The following is a 19,761-nucleotide window of genomic DNA, read 5'->3' on the forward strand; positions in this document are numbered from 1 at the left end:
TTTTGTGGTGCTGGGGATTGAACCCAGGGCCTTGTGCTTGCAAGGCAAGCATTCTACCAACTGAGCTATATCCCCAGTGTGATGGTTTAGATAAGAAGTGTTCCCCAGAAGTTCCTGTGTTAATGCCAGGATGTTCACCGGTAAAACCATTAGATTATAAGAACTGTAACCTAATCAGTATATTATGAAATGACTAGATTTTGAGAGCTGTGACCATTTGATGGATTAATAATTTGAATGGATTGACTGGGTGGTAACTTCAGATAGGGAGGCATGGCTGGAGAAGGGCAGTGGAGGCAAGCCATGGGGATTATATCCTGTCCCCCTGCCTCCTCTTTCTCTGTTTCCTGGCTGTCCTGAGCAGAACAGCTTTCCTCCATCTTGCCCTCTGTCATGATACTCCACCTCACCTAGGACCCAGAGGGATGGAGTCAAGCTGTCCTTGAACTGAACCTCTGAACTACGAGCTAAAATAAACTTTTTCTCCTCTCAGTTGCTCTTGTCAGGTATTTATATCACAGTGATGAAAAGCTGACTAACACAGTTGGAGATGGTGCAGGGGAAGAATCATGTAAAGTCATCCATAAAAGGCCTTAGGCAAGCAATCAGTAATTTTAATTAAAAATCCCACTTACTGTTCTCAGGGATTACCCTGGAAAATGACTCTCCTTATAATTCTATTTACTTTAAAATATATAAACTTATTTTAAAAACCCACAAATCTAAAGTTCATCTTAACACTGATTATACCCAGGCATTTTCATTACTTTTCCCTGGAAACATCAGAAGGAGAAAGATAATTTCTCGGTCACCTTGGAGCAGCACCCTGCTGTCAAGATGCCTCTAACCAAACCAGAGCAGAGAAGCCTGCCTCCAGGGTGATCTCACATGACACACCCTGAGGCTTCTTTAAGCTTCCCTACTTACAGATCTAACATAAATCCATTCTTTGTGGCTCATTAACAAAACATTAGTGTTTCCATTTGGCTTTTTATGGATCTTACCAGTCAGTCTGGACTGTTCACAAAGTAATGCCATTTTCTGAAGACTTCTGAAGTCAGAATACTATAAAGAATGAGACAGCAAAGATGAACATGATACCCTATCCCTCAATGAATTCCCAAAAACCTCCTTTGTTGTGGTATCACCCTAGGGTAAGCAGTCCTGCAGAAACTTCTATGCAGCCTCAGAGCTCCTGAGTTTTCATTACAGGTAGGTAGTGTCCTATTTTCATTCCCTGGTGGCATAAATACAACCACACCACACAAGGCCACCAGGGTGCAAATCCTGAGTCTACCATGTAAACTACTTGTCATTTGGATGGAGTATGGAGCCTCCCTGAGTCTGTTTTCTTTCCTGAATCTGACAAAAAGGGAAAAAATATCAATCACATATCAAATATTGATGAAATATTATGGTAGTCTAGGCAGTCAGTGTTTAAGGGAACACAGTGCCTTCCCTTCAAAGAACTTTCAATGAAGAAGTGAAATAGCATAATAGAGAGGGGTATGTGTGGGTCAGTGACCCGTATGTTAGGGAGTGGGCCAGGAAGACCTCAAAGAGAAGTTGATTTGTGAGTCAAGACCTGAAGGAGCTGAGGGAATGAGTCTTGCAGACATCTGGGACAATGGCCTTCCATGGTGAAAGAATAGCAAATGCAAGGGCCCTGAAGCAGGAACAGTCCTGGTGTGTGGAGGAACAGTGTGGCCAGAGCAGAAAAGAGAGGAATAAAAGGAGATGAGATTAGAGAGGCCATAGAGGGACAATATCATCTAGGAAAGACGTTGACAAACTACGGCTCATGTGTCACATGTTATGCCACCTGTTTTTGTAAACAGTTTTTTTGAAGGTGTGGTGCAGAAACTCTGTGATGTTAATACAAACCCAGATCCTTTTATCTTTATGAACCACCAATCTCAGGATGTGGACATGCTGTGTCATGATCTCAAAATGGTTGCCAATGTTCCAGACATTACACATTGTGTTTATATTTGAGATAGAAAGGTAGGGCAGGTGACATCTGTTCTAGTTGTCTTCACTCTCCATCAAATCCCCCCTCCCCAGCATAATGTCCCCCTCTCTCTTTGCCCAGAAGTAGGTATTATGGCACTGTTAGCTTCAAAGGAAGCTAAGAAAGCTGTGAAAAGAATCATCAAGATTGACTGAGATATTTTTTTCCATTCTTTTGACTGTGATACACAGTGAGAAACATTTTATGTCACAGCCTAATACACACAATTGAAACACAAATAACACAAGCAAAAGTTTTATGAACCACAACTTACAAGATGTGCTATATACAGATATTTTCTCATTATGTTTTTTAAGTACCAATCTCAATATCCACTGGATTAATCTCATGACACATTATTGGGTTGTATGTGTAGTATGAAACAAATGCAAGCGGTCTTGATCCATTGCTAGGATGGCAATGTTGCTGCTCCAAACAACTTAGCCTTTCTTTCTTTTCTTTCTTTCTTTCTTTCTTTCTTTCTTTCTTTCTTTCCTTTCTTCCCCCCCCCCTTTTTTTTCTTCCTTCCTTCCTCTTTTTTATCAAAGGAGAAGGGAATGGGTATGGATACTAACAGTATCTATGCCACTCATCATAAGTGAGGGGGAGGGCAGAGAAGGTTCTATTGAATAATGAAAGACAAGGTGACCTCTCTTTCTGAAGGAATTGAGGATCCTGTGATGGACACTTGTACTTGTGTTCCATGTGAAATGCAAGTAGAAATACCCAATGCTCAGGGGTACTCAGGGCATTGCAAGACCCCCAGTATGAAGCACTAACAGCGTTTGACAAACAATGGGTGCACAGGACACATCTGTTGCTGCCCAAACTAAATCATTACTCCAAGTTGGAACAGCATTAACTGTGAGAATGAGTCATGTTCAAGAGCTGGGAAACCCCAGGGAAACTGGTTATCACCTGGGTGTTCTCTTTACTTCTCCTTTTGGCAGAGAATGAATTCTTGGGATCTAATGCTCAGAAGTTGAGAGGTTGGATTTTATGTATTGGTTTTAAAAACCTTTTAGAAGTACCCAATTATTGGTTTCAGCTTTAATAAAGTGTCTGCTATAGAAGGACATTGAACTGTCACCAATCACAGGGAACCCTGGACCTGGTAGAGGATGAGCCATTCTTCAAGAACACAAGCAAAAGTAGAGATGGGAGGACACCTGAGTTGATCATTTTTAGAATCTTCACTTTTTGTATGTAGGGAAACAGGCCCTAGAGGAGTTGCAACTTTGGCAAGATCACGGAGGCAGCGGATGGTATAATCTCTTTGATTCCAATCCAGCAGTCCTAACAACCATTAACACAGCTTCCCACCTCCCTGAATTGAGGTCCTGGGACCCAATGACTCAAATCCCAAGCTGAATGGGACATGTATATACCTGCATTTTTTATACGGTCTCTATCAGATTTTTAAATTGTCATGTGACCCTAGAAAGATTAGGAAACACAGACTCAGCAAAACTAAAATGATTTATATTGAGGCTAGGGCCAAGAAGTTCGAAGGTCGGGACTCGGAATGATGAGATAAAACAGAAATTGCAAACGTTTCCATTACCCCAGCACCGCAAAAAAAAAAAAAAAAAAAAAAAAAAAACGTTTCCATTAGACCCACTCCCTATCCTGCCAAGCCCTAATCCCAGAAACAGTGAATTCTTCCACGTTTTTCCATCCTCTCTGCTTCAATGTGGTTAAATCTGTTCCCAGGAGGCGCTGGCTGGGCGAGGAGGTTAACTTTTTCTTTCTTTTTCTTTTCTTTTTTTTTTAACTGACAGGACGAGATTCTTTAATGATGCGTTATTGAATAGGCCCTGCCAAGCAAATAGCCAGACTGCATACAGGTGCCCCCAGCACAATAAATACAAAGGCTCGAGGTTTTATTGATAAGTTCCCCCCTCCCCACCTGTCACGACCCCAAGGCGCAAAAGTAATAGCAGCGCCTGCGCAGCGGCCTTTGTTGGAAACCAAAGGGCCCACTCTATTCAAGGGTTCGCATTATCCAAGCGGCCCTAGTCTCCGCCCGCAGACCCGGTTCTTTGGAACCAAGTCAGGCTGCTTTTCTTCGCGCGTCCTGGAGCGCCCTCGGGGACCAGAGACCCGAGGGTCTCGCAGCGCGCCAAACGGTGGTCCGAGGACACCCGGCAATCAGTATGCAGACATCCCAAACCTTCCACACCAACCCTCAGGCACCGCCTGGCGCCTGAACTCCTCTAGTGCCCGGGGCGTAGCGGGGCGGTGCGCAAGGGCGGTCCCATCGGCCAGTGAGAGGTAAGGGGCCAGCCCAGGACTGGCGGGGAGGGACGGGTGGGGAGGCCCCATTGGCTGGTTAGGGGTAAAGGCAGGGAGGGGCGGGGCGAGGGGCGGGCCGTTCCCAGCGCTTCAGAGCCAGGGGACCCCAGGCGCTGCGGGCTCGGCTCCCATGCGGGCGCAGCTGTGATTGCAGGCTGGGACACAACTCGAGCAGTGGCTTCTGGATGGCGTGATGACTGGACGGTGAGTGATGCCTGGACAGGAGTGTTAGTGGGCGTCCATGGAGCACACACACCCCGAGCCCCGGGCTGTCACCAGGCAGATGCGCTGGAGCTTGGGCACTTGTGCCCTTCGACCGCTACTGCGCGCGGAGTCTCCTCCCCCTGCCAGCCTGGCGCATTGCGGGCTTCAGGCCCACAGCTTAGAATGGGCACTCTGCCTGGCACGCCTTCAAGAGGAAGTCACTTTAGGAACTAAGATTTTAGCATGATAGGTGACTGCGGTCTCAGCTTCACCTGTGCCCGCCTCATTCCTCACCTCAGCCAGTCTCCTAGAAGAATAGATCTTGGAGTTGGGAAGAGAGCTTCGAAGCACTTTGGTACAACTCTCTGATTTCACAGATGGAAAACCGAGGCCAAAACGTAGGCAGAAAAAGGGGCTTGTCTCACAATTGTTATTTGTGGTGGGTTTGCCTTGTACCAAACCCAATGCTTAGGATTTCAACCCAATATACCACTCATTCTACAGCATTGTGATATTGATACTTTGATTACCCCCATTTTCAGATGAAAAACTGAGGCTTAAAGAGTTATAGAAGTGCTTATTCTCACCCAGATGAGCCAGTGGTAAAGCAGGAACTTCAACCCAGGGCTAGCTGTGCCTCTAGAACTTCTTTGCCTCACCCCCTGGCTTTGGAGCTTATACTACCTGCTTCCCTGCTCTTCCTGTACTCTTTACTTACTTTGCTGAAAGATGCCTTAGTTTTGTCATGAGTCTGGCATAACACTGACAAAGGAGGCCTCCTCTCATACCAGGCCCGCGCCAGGCCAACCAACACTTTCTTAAAACTTTTTAAGTAGAGATTTAGAAACCCTGTTTCACATGGGAATTAAATGAGGTCATGCAGCAACTAAATACGGCCTAGGATTCTGGAATTCAAACCCAAACAGGTTAGACTCCGAAGTTTGCTAACACGGTGACAGAAGGGACCTTTGCTGTCTTCACTATACTTTAGCTGCTCACTTCACATAATGTGTCAATCAAAATCTGTTGTCAGAAATCATGAAAACAAACAAACAAAAACTGTAAGCGAATTGTATAACCAACAGGTAAATGCAACTCTGCAGACCTCCTGCTCCTCTGTAGTTCCTGGGCTACTGTCACTGGGGCTGGAGTGGCTAGGGAGGGGGAAGGGGGAAGGGGAGGGAGGAGCTAGGGGAAAGAGGGAAAAAAGAGAAGATAAAATGCATTGCACTTAGATGAAAAAGTTGTGGCTAGAAATTGTAATTGAGTGCATTTCAGCACTTGGTCTGTGTATGTTCAGTTTGTCTTTATTAGTTCTAGTCATAATTCTGTATAGTGTGATGGTTCCAAACTTGACATTGAAAGTAAGGTTGTTGCACAGATTAAATTGTCCATCTGAACCCCAGAAGCCTCTAGAGGTGAGGGGACCTGGAGGTAGAGAACAGAATTAAGGTCCAGTATCCTCTTGGGTCAGGGCTAACCAGATCATGACAGATAAAAGCATGACCAGAGCTTGGGCATGTGTCACAGGTTCACATTCTAATAATGCAAAGCCTCAGATGGGAGACTATGAGGTCTGCCAGAAAGTCACCCAGGCTGCAGCCCTGGGGATCTGGTTCTGGTGTCAGGAGTAAACTCAGTTTGTTTCCTCACTTACAGTCACTTCTGCAGGAAGGGCTCTCATCCTCTTTGAATTCCATATTCCAATTTCCAGGTCTTTATTTTTTTCCTGGAGCCCCTGGAGCCCCTGGAGCTCCTGACTCCCAATGTCCACAGTAATGGTAATGAGAACTTCTGTTTATTATAGATGAGCCCATACTGTTCCCATCTGAAAGGTCTCATTTGCCTTCACAAAGGTCATCTAGGATTATAATTATTTGATGAATGAAAAACCAGAGAGGTTCAGAGAGGGAAAGGAACTTGCCAGGGGTCACACAGCCAGAGAACCACAGAACAGAGCTTTGAACTCAGAGCTTTACAAAGGTTGAGAGTTCATCCTCTCATAGAGTACACTGAAAAAAATATTTTGAAATTTTTTTAAAGTAAATTAACATCAAGTAGGAAGTGGCTGCACTTCCCAAAATTTCTGTAGTTTTCTCATCATTTCTGTTAAAGGGGAACTTAGAGTTTCCTGGGTCTCCTTGTCTCTGTCCAGCCCCCTTCCCCAGCATGTACAACTGAGGGAGATTTCTTGAACTCCCTCCCCCTGACTTGCTTAGCCTTGAGGAACAGAGCTGTGGTGTCACAGAGCCCAGGAGTGCACTGCTGAAAAGAGTCCTGAAGACATTCTAGTCCAGCTACCACTAAACTCTGACTAGACCTGGGCCCCAGGTCTACCTCCTGAGGTGGGACACCAAGTCAATGCCACAGCAAAACAACCCATCTCTCTGATGTTCCTCTGCCTCCTCTTTTTTGTTGTGACACATTTCAGTAGAGATTCTCAGCCTGGGATCTAGGGATCTAGGGACACATAGAAGGAGGCTCCCTGACCCTTCTTCAGTAGTGTGCAAATTTAGTGTGTACATGTGCACATGGACACACATGCAGTTTTTTGAGGAGAGTGTGATAAGTTTTCAAGAGACTCCAAAAGACTCCTTGAGCCAAAAGGTTCTAAGATCCACTGTGCCTCCTAGAGAACCATTCCCTGGCACACTGCCCCGGCAGAGGTAGCACAGGTGGGACAGCTATGGAGAGTGCCCAGGGCAGCCAGGCTGCACTTGGTAACAGGAGCTTAGAGGGTCTGCCTTCTGTACTGCACCCCTGGCTCCAGACAGTCAGATGTTGGCTGGCTATTGTTTAACCCAAAAGCTATTTCTGAAGGATCTTTTTTACCACAGCTCCCCTCTTCTGTAGACAGGAAGTAAGCCTTGTTTGGGATTGGGGACAGAGGGCCAGGGTTTCTGGGTATAAAGTATTAAGAAGGGACAGTAAGATTGGAAATGGTTTTCTTACTCTAGGTTGCAGTGACTTGAGAACAAGGGTAGAAACCGGAAATCCAGCCTTGGGAGTCTCGGGGGAGGGGCTGCCCCAGGACTGGGCCATCAGGAAGCTTTGGGAGGATTGCCAGCCTGCTATTCGTATGCATGGGGGACAAAAATTAGGTTCTTCATTGAAAGGGGAGGTCCAGAAATTTGAATGAGCTCAGGGAAATCCTTCAGGGGAAGCCCAGGACTGTGGAGGGTTAGGGATACATTAGAGAAGAGCTGGTTTGGTCAGCTCTGAGCAAGGCAGGGAGTGGGGGGAGCGATCCATGGCGGTGCCTGCCTCTCCTCCACTTCCCAGGCCTCTGCCACTTTCATCTGACTGTGTGCTGCATCCTCCCAGCACTTCCCAGCTGGCAACTGAGACTGGAGCTGGGTCAGGAGGCTGAACCAAAGGTGGGTGATGGTAGGGCTGGAGAGGAAGGGAGGGGGACATTGAAACTGAACAGCAGGAGAGTACAGCAGCTGCACAGTCGCTGCTGCTGTCCACACTTGAACAGCTGACTTTCTCAGCAAAATTGTGTTGCTAAGGGGCAGCCTGCTGTCCAGCCAGACCCCTGTAGAAGCAGCTGACTTCTTCCCTTAGCCAACCTCCTGCCATTTGCTGGCTAACAGGTGCAGGGAGGGTCCTTTTAAAGGGTCATTGTTTTCAGGGCCTCCCTGCTGTCCCTGGATGGTGTTTGAAAGTTGTGACTAGGGCTGCAGAGGAGCAGAGGACTTAGGCTTCCCAGGAATGCAAGGTAGTACAGCCTGCCTCCTCCTGCACCCAGTCGTGCCCCACCCTCTGGCCTCCTTTCCTGTGCTTCCCAGGTCACTTTCTTTATTACCTGTTTGATTTCAATCATGCCCAAGTGAGAAAATAAGAGCCATGATGTCAGAAAACGTTAGAGCAGAGGTAACCCACTTAGATTTCACTGACTAGCTTTGAATCTTTTGATTTGGATGCCATTACATTCTCTGTGTTGCCAAGAGGAACCCACCACCTATGAAAAGAAGACGGTAATAATCTTAACTGTAAAAGACTTTTCAAGTGGGATTTTTTAGTGTCCCCAAAATCCCGCTTTGTTTGGCTGCTTTTTCTCTTTTTGCAATTGACCTGTAGAAATTGGGCCCCAGTGTTTTCCTGGAGAATCACAGGGTCACCTTCTTCTGTCATAATTAGCCCCAAGACTGCAAAAAAGAAAAAGAGGGCCCAGGCATGGTAGCAGTGAAGGGCTCCCTTGCCTTTGTTCCTCCATAGCAGGCTGTCTCTGCACGGCTGGCAGAGCAGCCACTGAAGTGGAAAGTGAAAACAACTCACTGCTTGTTCACTGGGGACAGGTAGTCATGGCTGGTACACTCCTGCCCCTGGGGGGGCCCTCCTCTGAGGGGCCTGGGAAGCAAGCTTGGAGGCCTGAGTTGTGTGCCCTGGAACCTGGGGGCAGGGAGCAGGCCAGGACAAAGAAGGCTGCTCTGGGGGAAGGGGAGGAGCCCTAGGGCAGGCTGACTAGGCCTGTCCAGCTGCATCTGTCATTCTGTGTTTTGCAGACTATGCCTGAGTGGTAGGTCAGCCCCAGCCTCCTCCTCTCCCGGCTCCTGCATGCACCCAAGCACCCAAGCATCCTCACTTGAATCAACTTGTGCATTCATTCGGCTTCTGCCTTGGATTTAATTTCAAGATTGTACTATTTTATTATAGAGGTTGAAAGAACTGTATCAGAGATGCTCAGAGGCCCTGCCCATGGCACAAGCAGATTCGGTGCATGGGAGGTAGTTTGTGGAAATGCTCCAAATGGAGAGACATTTCTTCTCCTCTCCTGCTGGGGTATTACTTTTTTTCCCACAGTTCTCATTCAATGGTTATTTCTTGAACACCTCTTAGATACGGTTTGCAACTCACCAAGACCCAGGTATGAGAATGAATGAAAATTGGCTCCATCCTCAATCTGGTAAAGCAGCAGACACAGTGTTTTCATTTGAGTAGAATTCTGCCAGCCATTTCAGAACTAGAGACTCAGAAACTCAAAATCTGTGTTGCCTACTTGGGGTGGAGGCATGTGAGAGCCAGAGAGACCAATGGACTGACTTAAAAGCCATGCAACAAATTAAAGTCAGAGGACACAAATAAATGTGTGGTTCTCTCAAAAGAAAGACTCTTTCTGCGGGACCAGCCAGGATTCCTGTCCCATAAGGTACAGAGCCCAGTCCAGCAAATAGGAAGAGCCCTGCTTTGGTAAAGTGGGACCCATTACATCTCCCAGCCTTGCTTACTATCCTCTCTGCCCTCCCCTGGAATGGTGTCCCTGTCCTCTATCTCTGCCAAAATTGCCTGTTTATCCTACAAGCCATCTTCCCTTTTCTCCCCTCACTTTGCTATCTCTAGTCTAGGGCGTCTTTTACTTTCCTCCTGATTCTTTCTCTGTGCAATGAATGCTGCCCCACCTCAGCTAGAGACTGAGCACACTGGCCATGTCCTTATATAAACAGGCCTCAGGAGCAAAGCACTGCTAAAGGTGAGACAGGGAGGCCAGTGCTCTACAGAAAGGATTACCTGGGGCTCTAGTGGATGGGCTCCATGACACGCACCTTACTGTCAACTAAAGCTGCTCCTCTTAATATAATTTGCATAAATTTTCAATTTAACAAATAGTTCTACAATCAAGAAAATGTCAAACATATTGGAGGTCAATATTCTTTATTTTACAGATGGAACAATTAAGGCTCTGAAGAAAAGGCATGCACATAGGTCTTAGCAGCTCCTAGCTCAGAACTTTTTAGGAAATAACTTCTATTTTTAAGTAACCACCATTGGACTTACAGGGAGATTATACTTTTGGGTGTTTCTACTACATATAGCAAAATGTTGTAGGAAAATCAAAGTATTGTAATCCATGTCTTGTCATGAGTCAGAAGAGAAAAAAACTAGAGCCCCACTAAGTGCATCTGTCTCACAAGTGTGTTAGGTCTGACTATATTCCTTTTGAAATATATTTAAATATAAAATTTTAAGTTAAATGTTTATGCTGTTTTGATTGAATCATTTACTGCATTAGGTGAGGCTGGGTTATGATGCAATAACAAATCTCTGAAACACCAGTGGCTTATCACTAAGGCTTATTTCTCTTTACCAGTGCATATCTGATGTGAGTTGGCAGAGGGCTGTGATCCAGAGTCACTCAGAGACACGCGCTGTTGAGTAACTATGCCAATTAGAACAACTGGCTTTCTCAGTAATCATGTTAGGTGTGGGTTCTTAAATGCACTGGCCTGGAAGTACCCATGACACTTCTGTTTGCAGCCCATGGGTCAGGGTTAGTCACATGACCTCACTTAGTTGCAGGGTCTGGGAAGGTTAGCAATCACATGGTCATTCCAAGAGCAGTAAATACCTAAAATCACTCAACTTTAAGCACTGGAATATAACTTATAAAAATCTAGATTTCTGGCTTTCTATCAAACACCAGATGATCTATGCCTTGGAAGGAGTAATGTGCCCCCCAATTTCCCACAGATTCTGTGTTTCTCAACTAAGTCACCTCCTTAGTCCCCAGATGCTGATATACTTTGTTTTCTTGCTGTGTATGCACAACTCTGAAAAAGCATAGGCTCCCTTAATGAGGATTGTGTGAATCTTCTTGTAGTCATTAACAACCATTTAAGGGCTTCTGTTGATGTGCCAGGTTATGCTTGGGACTGGAAACAAGTAGTAAAGTAGAAAGGCATTGCCACCACCTCACCATGCTCCTATGCTTCTGATAGTGTCAGCACAAGAGGTGGGGACTTTGGGGCCCAGCAGAGTGGGAAGTCAGTAGGAGGTGCCTGGTCAAAGAGGTGATGTGCCTATCCTGGACAGAGGGCTGCTCGGGCAAGGGTTTCTTAGAGAGCTAGCATTAGAGTATTAGAGGAGCAGCAGGCCATGTTCTGAACAGAGAACAGAACTGTAAAAGTCCTAAAGGAGGACAAAGCATGGTGCCCACTGTGAGCTACAAACAACCCAGCAAAACTGAGGTTCAGAGCAGGAAGTGGGGTCGAAGCTGGATACAGAGGAAGACAAGAGAAAAACCCACCTCCACTTGTTTCTGGGTAAATCCAGCCCTTCCTACAATGGGCTTACTTTGAAAAACGGTTGTACCTTCTACCCACAGAAAATGTCAACCCAGAAGCCCAGTCTCAGGGTACCTCCTGCCCCAGAATTGTTTGAGGAACTACCCAGACGTGGAGCTGGTGGATCACTTTTTCCACAGGCAAGCTGAGGAACTGAGGAACTGAAACCCTATTTTGAAACCTCTGCTGCCTCACCAGGAAGAATGCAGCAGGGGGTCCCCAGCTCCTTGACCTGTGGGGTGTCTGATCTCTCTAGGTCATGGTCTGCCTCACTTTAGAGTAAGGCAGAGAGGGTGTTAACTGGATGATGCTGAGGTCACTGAGAAGCTCACCTCCTTCAGATCATTTCCCTTCTCCAAGCTAAAGGTATTTTCTCGACTTCTGCAATCAAACACTCATTCCCAGCAGAGGATGGGTTCATCATGTTTGTGAGTGTCAAGCAAGGAGGAAGAGAGCTTGCTGGACTGGTCAGTGTTAGTGTCAGAGAGGACAGAATATTCTGCAGTGACAGGCCCTAAAGCCATTAATAAGTACAACAGAAGTTGGACCTGACCTTGAGCCACCGGTAACATTTGCACACACACGGTTCACGTTTACAGACTGTGCTGGATTCATCTGAACAAATGTTGGAGGTTTGTGAATGAACTGACCTCTGGGTGGAAAGACATGGTGTGCACCCTGGCTGCATTACCTTCCAGTGTCATTCTGCCCCTTTGACACCTAACTGCAACTTGGAAAGAGGGAGAAGAGAGAAAATTTACCTTACTGCCCAGCATGTAGGAAGCCTTGATAAGAGAGGATTCTCACCCTCTCTTATAATTCTCATCTGCAGTTTTGCATTCTGTGATTGTTGTTACCCAGGGTCAATCTTAGTCTTAAAATCTTAGTCTGAAGATATTGTGAAAAAATGCTGAAAAGAAGCAAATTATGTTTTAAATACACACTGTTCTGAGTAGCATGATGAAATCTCATCATCTCACTTTTTCCCACCCAGCCATAAATTGTCCCTTTGTCCAGCATATCCATACTGCCTGCCTGTTAGTTACTTAGTAGTTGTCTCTGTTTTCAGATCATCTGTGATGGAATCACAGTGATTGTGTTCAAGCAATCTTTATTTTATTTTATTGAATGGTCCCTAAATGCATGAGTAGTGATACTGGCAATTCAGATATGCCAAAGAGAAGGCTTATAGTACTTTCTTTAAATGAGAAGATAAAAGTTCTTGATCAGGAATAAAAAAAAATAATATACTATGTTGCTAGGATCTATGGTAAGAATGTATCTTCTCCATGAAATTGTGGAGAATGGAGAAGAAATTCATGTTTTTGTTTTTGTTTTTTTTTCTTTTTTCTCTTTTGCACCTAAAACTGTGTAAGTTAGGTCACAATCCATAGTAAGTGCTTTGTCAGGAGGGAAAAGGCATTAAGTTACAGGGTTCAGTACTATCTCAGGTTTCAGGCATCCCCTGGGGGTCTTGGAATATATCCCCTACATGTAAGGGGTGCCATTTTAATGTGGGGAGACAGAGAAGTAGTAACCTGGGCAGAGACACCAGCAGGATAGAGAAGACTCTCCTGATTTACTGTCCATGAAAGGAACCTGGACTGGGTTCAAGAAGCCCTTAAACTTTTCACAGTTGCGAATGGAGATACACACAGATAACTTCAAATAAGAATCCACTACTCATCCTGAAGGCTGGATATGGGCCCACTGCACAAAGGAGGAAAGGAAGGCTTGGTGGTGGTGGGGCGCTAAGTCCCTGCTCAAAAGCTATCTAGAGAAGAGGTTAAGAGACCAGAATCGGAGGTCCAAATGCCTGTGTTCAGATAGTCACTTTGCTTCTTGTTGACTGGATGATCTCAGGCAATGCGCTTCACTTCTGTCCCTGCATTCTTATGTATAAAATGGGAATATGTGATCCCTACTTCGTAATGTTGTTGTAGGACTAGGTGATTCATAGAAAATGCTCAACAGTCTCAGCATGTAGTTAGCACTATACTGATTAACCCCCAATTTGGAGAGCAGGCCCAGGGGAACTGACTCCAAAGGCAGTGGTAGGGCCACTCTCCCAGCTTAGTGGGAAGGAAGGAGAGATCCACGGTGTTTTTGGGGACTTGGGGAGCAGCCAAGGCAGAAGCCATCATTCAGGGTGTTGTCACCAAGGAAATATAGCAACATGACCTGAAATGGTTAGAAAACTGCTCCAAATTCCTGAAGATCATGCAGTTTTTCAGAGTGGGGGACTCCATCCTCTGGGCCTAATTATTTCAACTATAGCCACCCTACACTTGAACAGGTAAAAAGCCAAGATTACAGGCCTCTATTCTGGGACCTCAAGTGCTGGAACATACCAGCTGGAAATCTTCCTGGCTTACGTGTCTGTGCACCTCCTTCATCTTCTGCCAGGTAACTTCCAGGTCTGCAGACAAGAGGAGATGATGAAGGAAGAGTGTCCACCCAGCTCTCACGTGCCCATCAGTGACAGCAAGTCTATCCTTAAGTAAGTTTTGGTGTGTGGGAAAGGAGATTTTGCACCTGCCATCTCTTCTTGGCCCCTTCCTTGCACAGCAGCCATGGTAGAGAGGTGGGGAACTTTTTCAGAGATAGAATATGTGCCCTAGGGACAGTGGTGGGTGCTTCTTTCTAGGTCTATTTCTTTGGAGATCAATGTACCCTTCAGGGCATGGGTTTGAGCTCAACCTCCTAGAACTCACCAAAATAGGAAGGCAGGATGGCCCCCACGGGCTCCACAAGGACTACATCTAATTTAATTTATTTACACATTAGAATGATACTAATACTCTCATTATGTTGAGTGGTTAAAAAAACTAAAAACTGGTTGTGAGTTTTTTAGTAAAAAAAAGTGTTTTATTGATGCATTTTTAACTTTGCTTATTTTTTATTTACTTTCATAAAAGTATTGGGGACATCTTCTGAAATTCATTTCTGAACTAAAGAAAAGTATCTTTTTCATTTTTTCTTGCATTTTGAGTCCTGAGCCAAATATTTTCTAATATTTTCTCCCTGCCAACTTGAAGGTGAGCCAGTATCCTTGAAATGATCAACTTTTGCTGAGGACCTTCCCCCAGGGGTCCTCCTAGGGACAATCCAAGAAAACAGACATCGTTATGTCACATCGTTGCTTACACAGCATTATTTTCCATATTTAAATTTTGTAATAAGATCAATGTAACAATATAATTTGAAAAAGTCATAATGACCTTAATCATGAGAAAGTTCATATAAGTATATATTTTATGTTCAGCATTTATCTACTTAGGGACAGAGTGGAGCTGTGACATTGAATTCTGCCTTCTTAATGCCATAAGTTTATGCATTGCTTCCCCTGTTGGTTCCCATCATGCCCACATCACACACAGGCTACAGACTCAGGCCCTCGAGCGGGTTCTGCTGTCCTCTGTGTTGCTTGCATGTAGCTGGAGGCACTGCCTGGGAAGGAGCCAGAACCTTGGGCTTCAGCAGGGGAACCATACACCCCACAAGACTGTGGCTGGGCAGGTATGGTTCCTATAAAAGACACTCCAGAGGGCAAGCACTTTGTGCAAAATAAAACAATGTACCAGCTCTCACCAATGAGTTTTGTAGTGATTCTGCTGATAGGATAACAATTTAGATGTGCTGGGTTCAATAAAGGTGTCATTACTTCTAATTTACCTGTTTTGTTTTACCTTTTAATGTGGCTACTAAGGATTTAAAATTGCCTGAGTGACTTGCATCTCGTGTAGACTGGCCCGTGCTGCCTTGCAGAGACTCCTCAGGTGTGGAAGCTGTCCTGGTTTTCTCTGTCCAGCACATCAGTCAGGGCACTGTCACTTTCTCTTTATGCTGGGAGGAGTGTATGGGCAAAGGCGGCTCTCTGGGCCCTTCAGGATCTTACTCTCAGCCTGTTGTCTTCATCCTTTGATGGTACCTCTGGAATGTCAAGATGTAAAAGAGGCAAGCACTCCTGGTATCCCTGCAGAAGCCACACACGGCCTTTATAGGAATCAATACAAGGAAAAAGCATGAATCTTTGAAATGTCAACAGTCCAAGCCCAGGGGATTTCTCTGAGGAAGTGACTCAGAGGTAGAGCACAGGGAAGTTGTCAGGAACGCTTATCTGTGATACTGAAAGTACACATACCCTGGATGTCCTGTGCGGGGTGGGGACCTGCCTGCAAGTTTCGCTTCTTTCTCAGTCCCCTCTTCCCACAAGGGCCCACATGCTGAACCTTCTATAAAATGAAAGGATGGGTGTCATGATGGTACAATCAGGGTTCTCTACTGATCATATGCACCTGGCAAAATATGTATAATTATTACCATTTATGAGGGGAGAAACCTAGGCTAGTGAAACCAAGTGCCTCGTCTGGGTCCCCTCCATGCCCCAAGTGTTTGTGTGTGTCTTTACCTTTTTAGGTCAGAGCTTTTGAGCCTGCTGAAAACCTACAACTGTTACCATGAGGGCAGAAGCTTCCAGCTGAGGCACCGAGAGGTGAGGCCTGTAGCTCTTCCTTATTCACAGGGTCACATCATTTATGCTGACTTGCTGAAGACAGTCCTGACTCACCTGTTTTGTTCAGGGTAATTATGATGACAATCCCCTTCACTCTGAGTGTCCCAGTTTGGATAATAAATTAGTGATTACCCTTGTCACTTCTGGCCAGGGACCAGGTTACCAGCAGGCAGGATTAGGTCGGATCATCCCTGAAGAGTTTAGAGAAGGTAGAAATCACCTTGTGCATCTTCTCCCTCTGCCTTTGTCAGGTAAATTGATGAGACAATGTAGTCTAAAGTCTCAGAGACTGCCAACCCCCTCTTTCCTCTGCCCATCACAATGCTTAGTGCAGTGGACCAGGGAAGAGTCAGTCCCTCTTTGATCCCTACCAATCCGGCCAGATATCCCTTTGACCTTCTTACCTATGTCCCCTAGTCCTCAGTGCTCTCATCTGTAAATGAGGTATTTGGGCCACTCTGGGGGTTGTTCAGATAGTTGCAGGGCCTTGCAGGCTGCCCATGGTGAGTGGGTTCAAACTAAGAGTGACAGCCACCCATCAGATCCAGCCCATGGCTGTCATGCAAGCATGTGGGCCTCGTTCAGTCAAACCTACCCCAATTTTTCAAAAGAAACTAGATGTCTGGAATTTCGTGAAGAATTTCTTAAATCTTAAAAACACCACAGGGGCTTAACAAAATATGTCCGAATTTAAATGCAGCCTCAGGCACCACCTGCACATCAGGGAGTGCCCAGCAGGACCCAGGCTCAGTAGCCACATGAGGGAAGATCAAACAGAGCCTTGGTCTTCCACCAGACATTTCACACAAGAGCATTAGTCATAGTTTTATACCCCTATCTGGGTCTAATTCAGTGTATTTTGTACCTTAATGGTGTCTCTGACCATGTTAAGATTGTATCTGGGGAATTTCCATGTTGAGATCCTGTTGGCTGCCTGTACATTCTTCACCTGTTGATGACTGAGAAGGGCCTGTGAATTTCAAGTTGCCCTTCTGCTATCAAATATAGGAATGGAAAACCCACAAGAGACTTTATCAGGATGGAGACCACTGACTCACTAGTCCTCCCTGTTGTTATTTATTCGTAAGTTCACATCCTTCTTTAGGTGCCAAATGAAAGTTACACAGTTACACAAAGATACAGTTAGTCTCAGTTAGGCGCCTAAGGCACCTTACTGGCCATGCCAGAGGTCACCCTCTTTAGCATCTAATCATGTAGGCTGCATAGGTGGGGAGCTATAGGCTCCTGATCCAGGAAGGCTGGGCTGCCTGTGACCACCTGGAATGGCACAAGCCTCACGCTCCACATTCCTTCCATGTCCCCGCCTCACTCCAGCCTTTGGCACTGGCTCTAAATACTTGTCCCCCTCTCCGAATGCTGTCTTACCACCTCATCCTCTTTCCCCTTCCAGGAACCACCTCTCTAACACCTCTCTTATCTGGCCTGCTCCCAGCCTACCCTGTCCACACCCAGCCCCTTACTGCCTCTATCATGGCTTCTAAACCCACTACCTTGCCCTGCCTTGCCATAGTAGGTTCTGCTGGCTCATTTCTTACCTGAGCAGTGAGCCCCTTGGAGCTGGGCCTGAGCCCCACTTCGTTCTGGCCTTGGTTCCCCAGGCTGGTCCCAGGGTGTACCTGTATGTGTATAGTTGTTGGGTGACCAGCCAGCCGGTACAGGCGTGGAGCAAGTTGGGATGAGGCACGAGAACTGAACCTGAGCTCCAGTGTGCTAGGCAGTACAGAAGTGACGGGGGGAAGGGTCTGGCAAATGGGGCCAGAGGGCTTTTGCTCTTTGACCTGTGCTGCTAAGTGAGGAGTTGGCACCAACTTCAGATTGCTGGTAGAGGCTGGGGGTATGTTAGGATTGTCTACCTGCTGGGCTTCCATTTTTCAGTGCAGGGCTTTTCAGGAATTGAATAAGATCCTCGTTGTTCTCATTATGAGGTTCCTGCACCAGCAGTTTCAACATCACCTGGAAACTGGTTAAAAACACATTTTACCACTCCTCCCCCAGGCCTGCTGAATCAGAAACTCTCAGTCCTCCCAGCTGTGTTTTAATAAGCCCTTCATTGCATTCTGATGGAAGGTCAAGTTTGAGAAACATCAGTAAGAACTTGGTTTTGGCACATGGGATTCCCCATGGGATTATCTTTAAATCCCTCTCTAGGATCAGCTGTGTAAGTACAGGACTGTGAAGCACTCCCCTAATGGTCTTACCCTGTGTGTGGGGGGGACAGTCCCTGTGGAGAAGTGGGGGGACTTCATAGCCATCAAGAGGCATTTCTGACAGCCTATAGTAGTAGGAAGTGAACTCACAGTGGGGTTTTCGTGTTCCTAGCACTAAAGAGAATGTGAAGATCTGACCTGATCTTTAGAGAGCCAGAAGTACTTTTCAGGAGCTTTCTGCAGGACTAATAGACATGGGGGTGCCAGTGTGAGCATTTGTCTTTTCAGAGTAACAACCCCCATGAAGATAAGGCTGAAGGTCTGGGAGGCTCAGCATTCTTACACTGATAAGGATGACTGGTTCTAGGGCATCAAGCCTCTGAGGGTGTCTCTGAGGCCCTGTGACCTACACACCACCCATCTTGAAGACTGCAGATCTGATACTTCTTGGGCCTCTGGGATCCCCTGTCCCAGGCAATTTGCTGTAGGGCCATCCCAGGTGAATATTTCCTTGGGCAAAATGTCCAAAATTCCAATATAAGAGTTTTGTCCTGTGGGAATGACTATTTTCCAGGCAAAGGAATTCTGTCTCTCTGAGATTGTCTTTAGTCCAAAGTCACATTGAAGTAAATGCAAGATGTCAGCAGGGCTCTGAAGTCTGAGCAAAGTTGTTTACAATATAGTAATTCCATTCCCATCAAAGTTCAGAGGTCTTTAGAGTTCTCTAACAGGTCCCAGGAATACAGTGCTGTTTGTAGCTTGGTCCCCAAGCTAAGGTGACTTTGGACTGCAAAGGACCTTACCACCCAGGTGTGCCCTCCTAAAGCCATACGGTATACTGAAAGAGACCTCCTCCTTGTTGCCATTGCGGCCTGAGTGCTGCACTTGGGGGGCACTGTCTTCTTCACAGTCACATCCTGTGTCTGCGGAACTCGGAGAGAAGAGGTGCTTCTGTGGACAGGGAACATACCCTGGGGAAAAAGTTTCCTTCCTTAGGGTAAAGGGATAGATTTCCCTCTCTGGAGGCTAAGATACCAGTAAGTCTTGCCTTTTAGATGATTTAACTGGTATTACAATGAAAAGTGTGAGCTACTGAGAGAAGTGTGTACCTTTTGAGGATGGTAGTGTTAAGTAGGCTGGCTGGTGTCTCAGAAGAAAAGCTGACTACCTGGAAATGAACTGTGTGTAAACCTATCACTCTAGACTAGCAGTGGGAGCAAGAGGCAGGTTAACCCTCACCCAGGTGTCTGCACTGTACCCAGGCCTCACCCTCAGCTCTCAATTGGCTCACAGGCTCCCCCTTATGGGAACAAGCATGTACTACACCCAGTCATGGCCTCACAGGCCCTGAGCAATGTAACAGAAGGAGCTTAACCTCCTCCTGGTTCTCTGTCTTCGTCAGTGGTGAAGGAAAGACAGGATCCTTTCCTAGGAGGGTTACCCAATTCCCTCTCCTAAGCCCTGGAAGACCACTGAACGCTGAAATGAGTTATTGGCTCCTTG

The 19,761-nt window shown here is 46.1% G+C and overlaps 1 protein-coding gene across 2 annotated transcripts in view; it reads left to right on the top strand.

Moving 5' to 3' along the window:
- Positions 1 to 4,381: 4,381 nt before the first annotated feature.
- Positions 4,382 to 19,761, top strand: part of Rassf4 (Ras association domain family member 4) — a 35,306-nt gene continuing 19,926 nt past the window's right edge. The window contains exons 1-4 of one of the 2 annotated variants that reach the window (XM_047552357.1): positions 4,388 to 4,510; positions 7,793 to 7,887; positions 13,981 to 14,074; positions 15,994 to 16,069. In XM_047552357.1, coding sequence (XP_047408313.1) covers positions 14,010 to 14,074; positions 15,994 to 16,069 — 141 coding nt within the window. In that variant the 5' untranslated portion in view covers positions 4,388 to 4,510; positions 7,793 to 7,887; positions 13,981 to 14,009. Of the gene's footprint in view, positions 4,511 to 7,792; positions 7,888 to 13,980; positions 14,075 to 15,993; positions 16,070 to 19,761 lie in introns of both variants that reach the window. The other variant, XM_047552356.1, reaches the window with a different exon arrangement.

Source organism: Sciurus carolinensis, chromosome 5 (assembly GCF_902686445.1).
Source record: "Sciurus carolinensis chromosome 5, mSciCar1.2, whole genome shotgun sequence".
Classification (NCBI taxonomy): domain Eukaryota; kingdom Metazoa; phylum Chordata; class Mammalia; order Rodentia; family Sciuridae; genus Sciurus; species Sciurus carolinensis.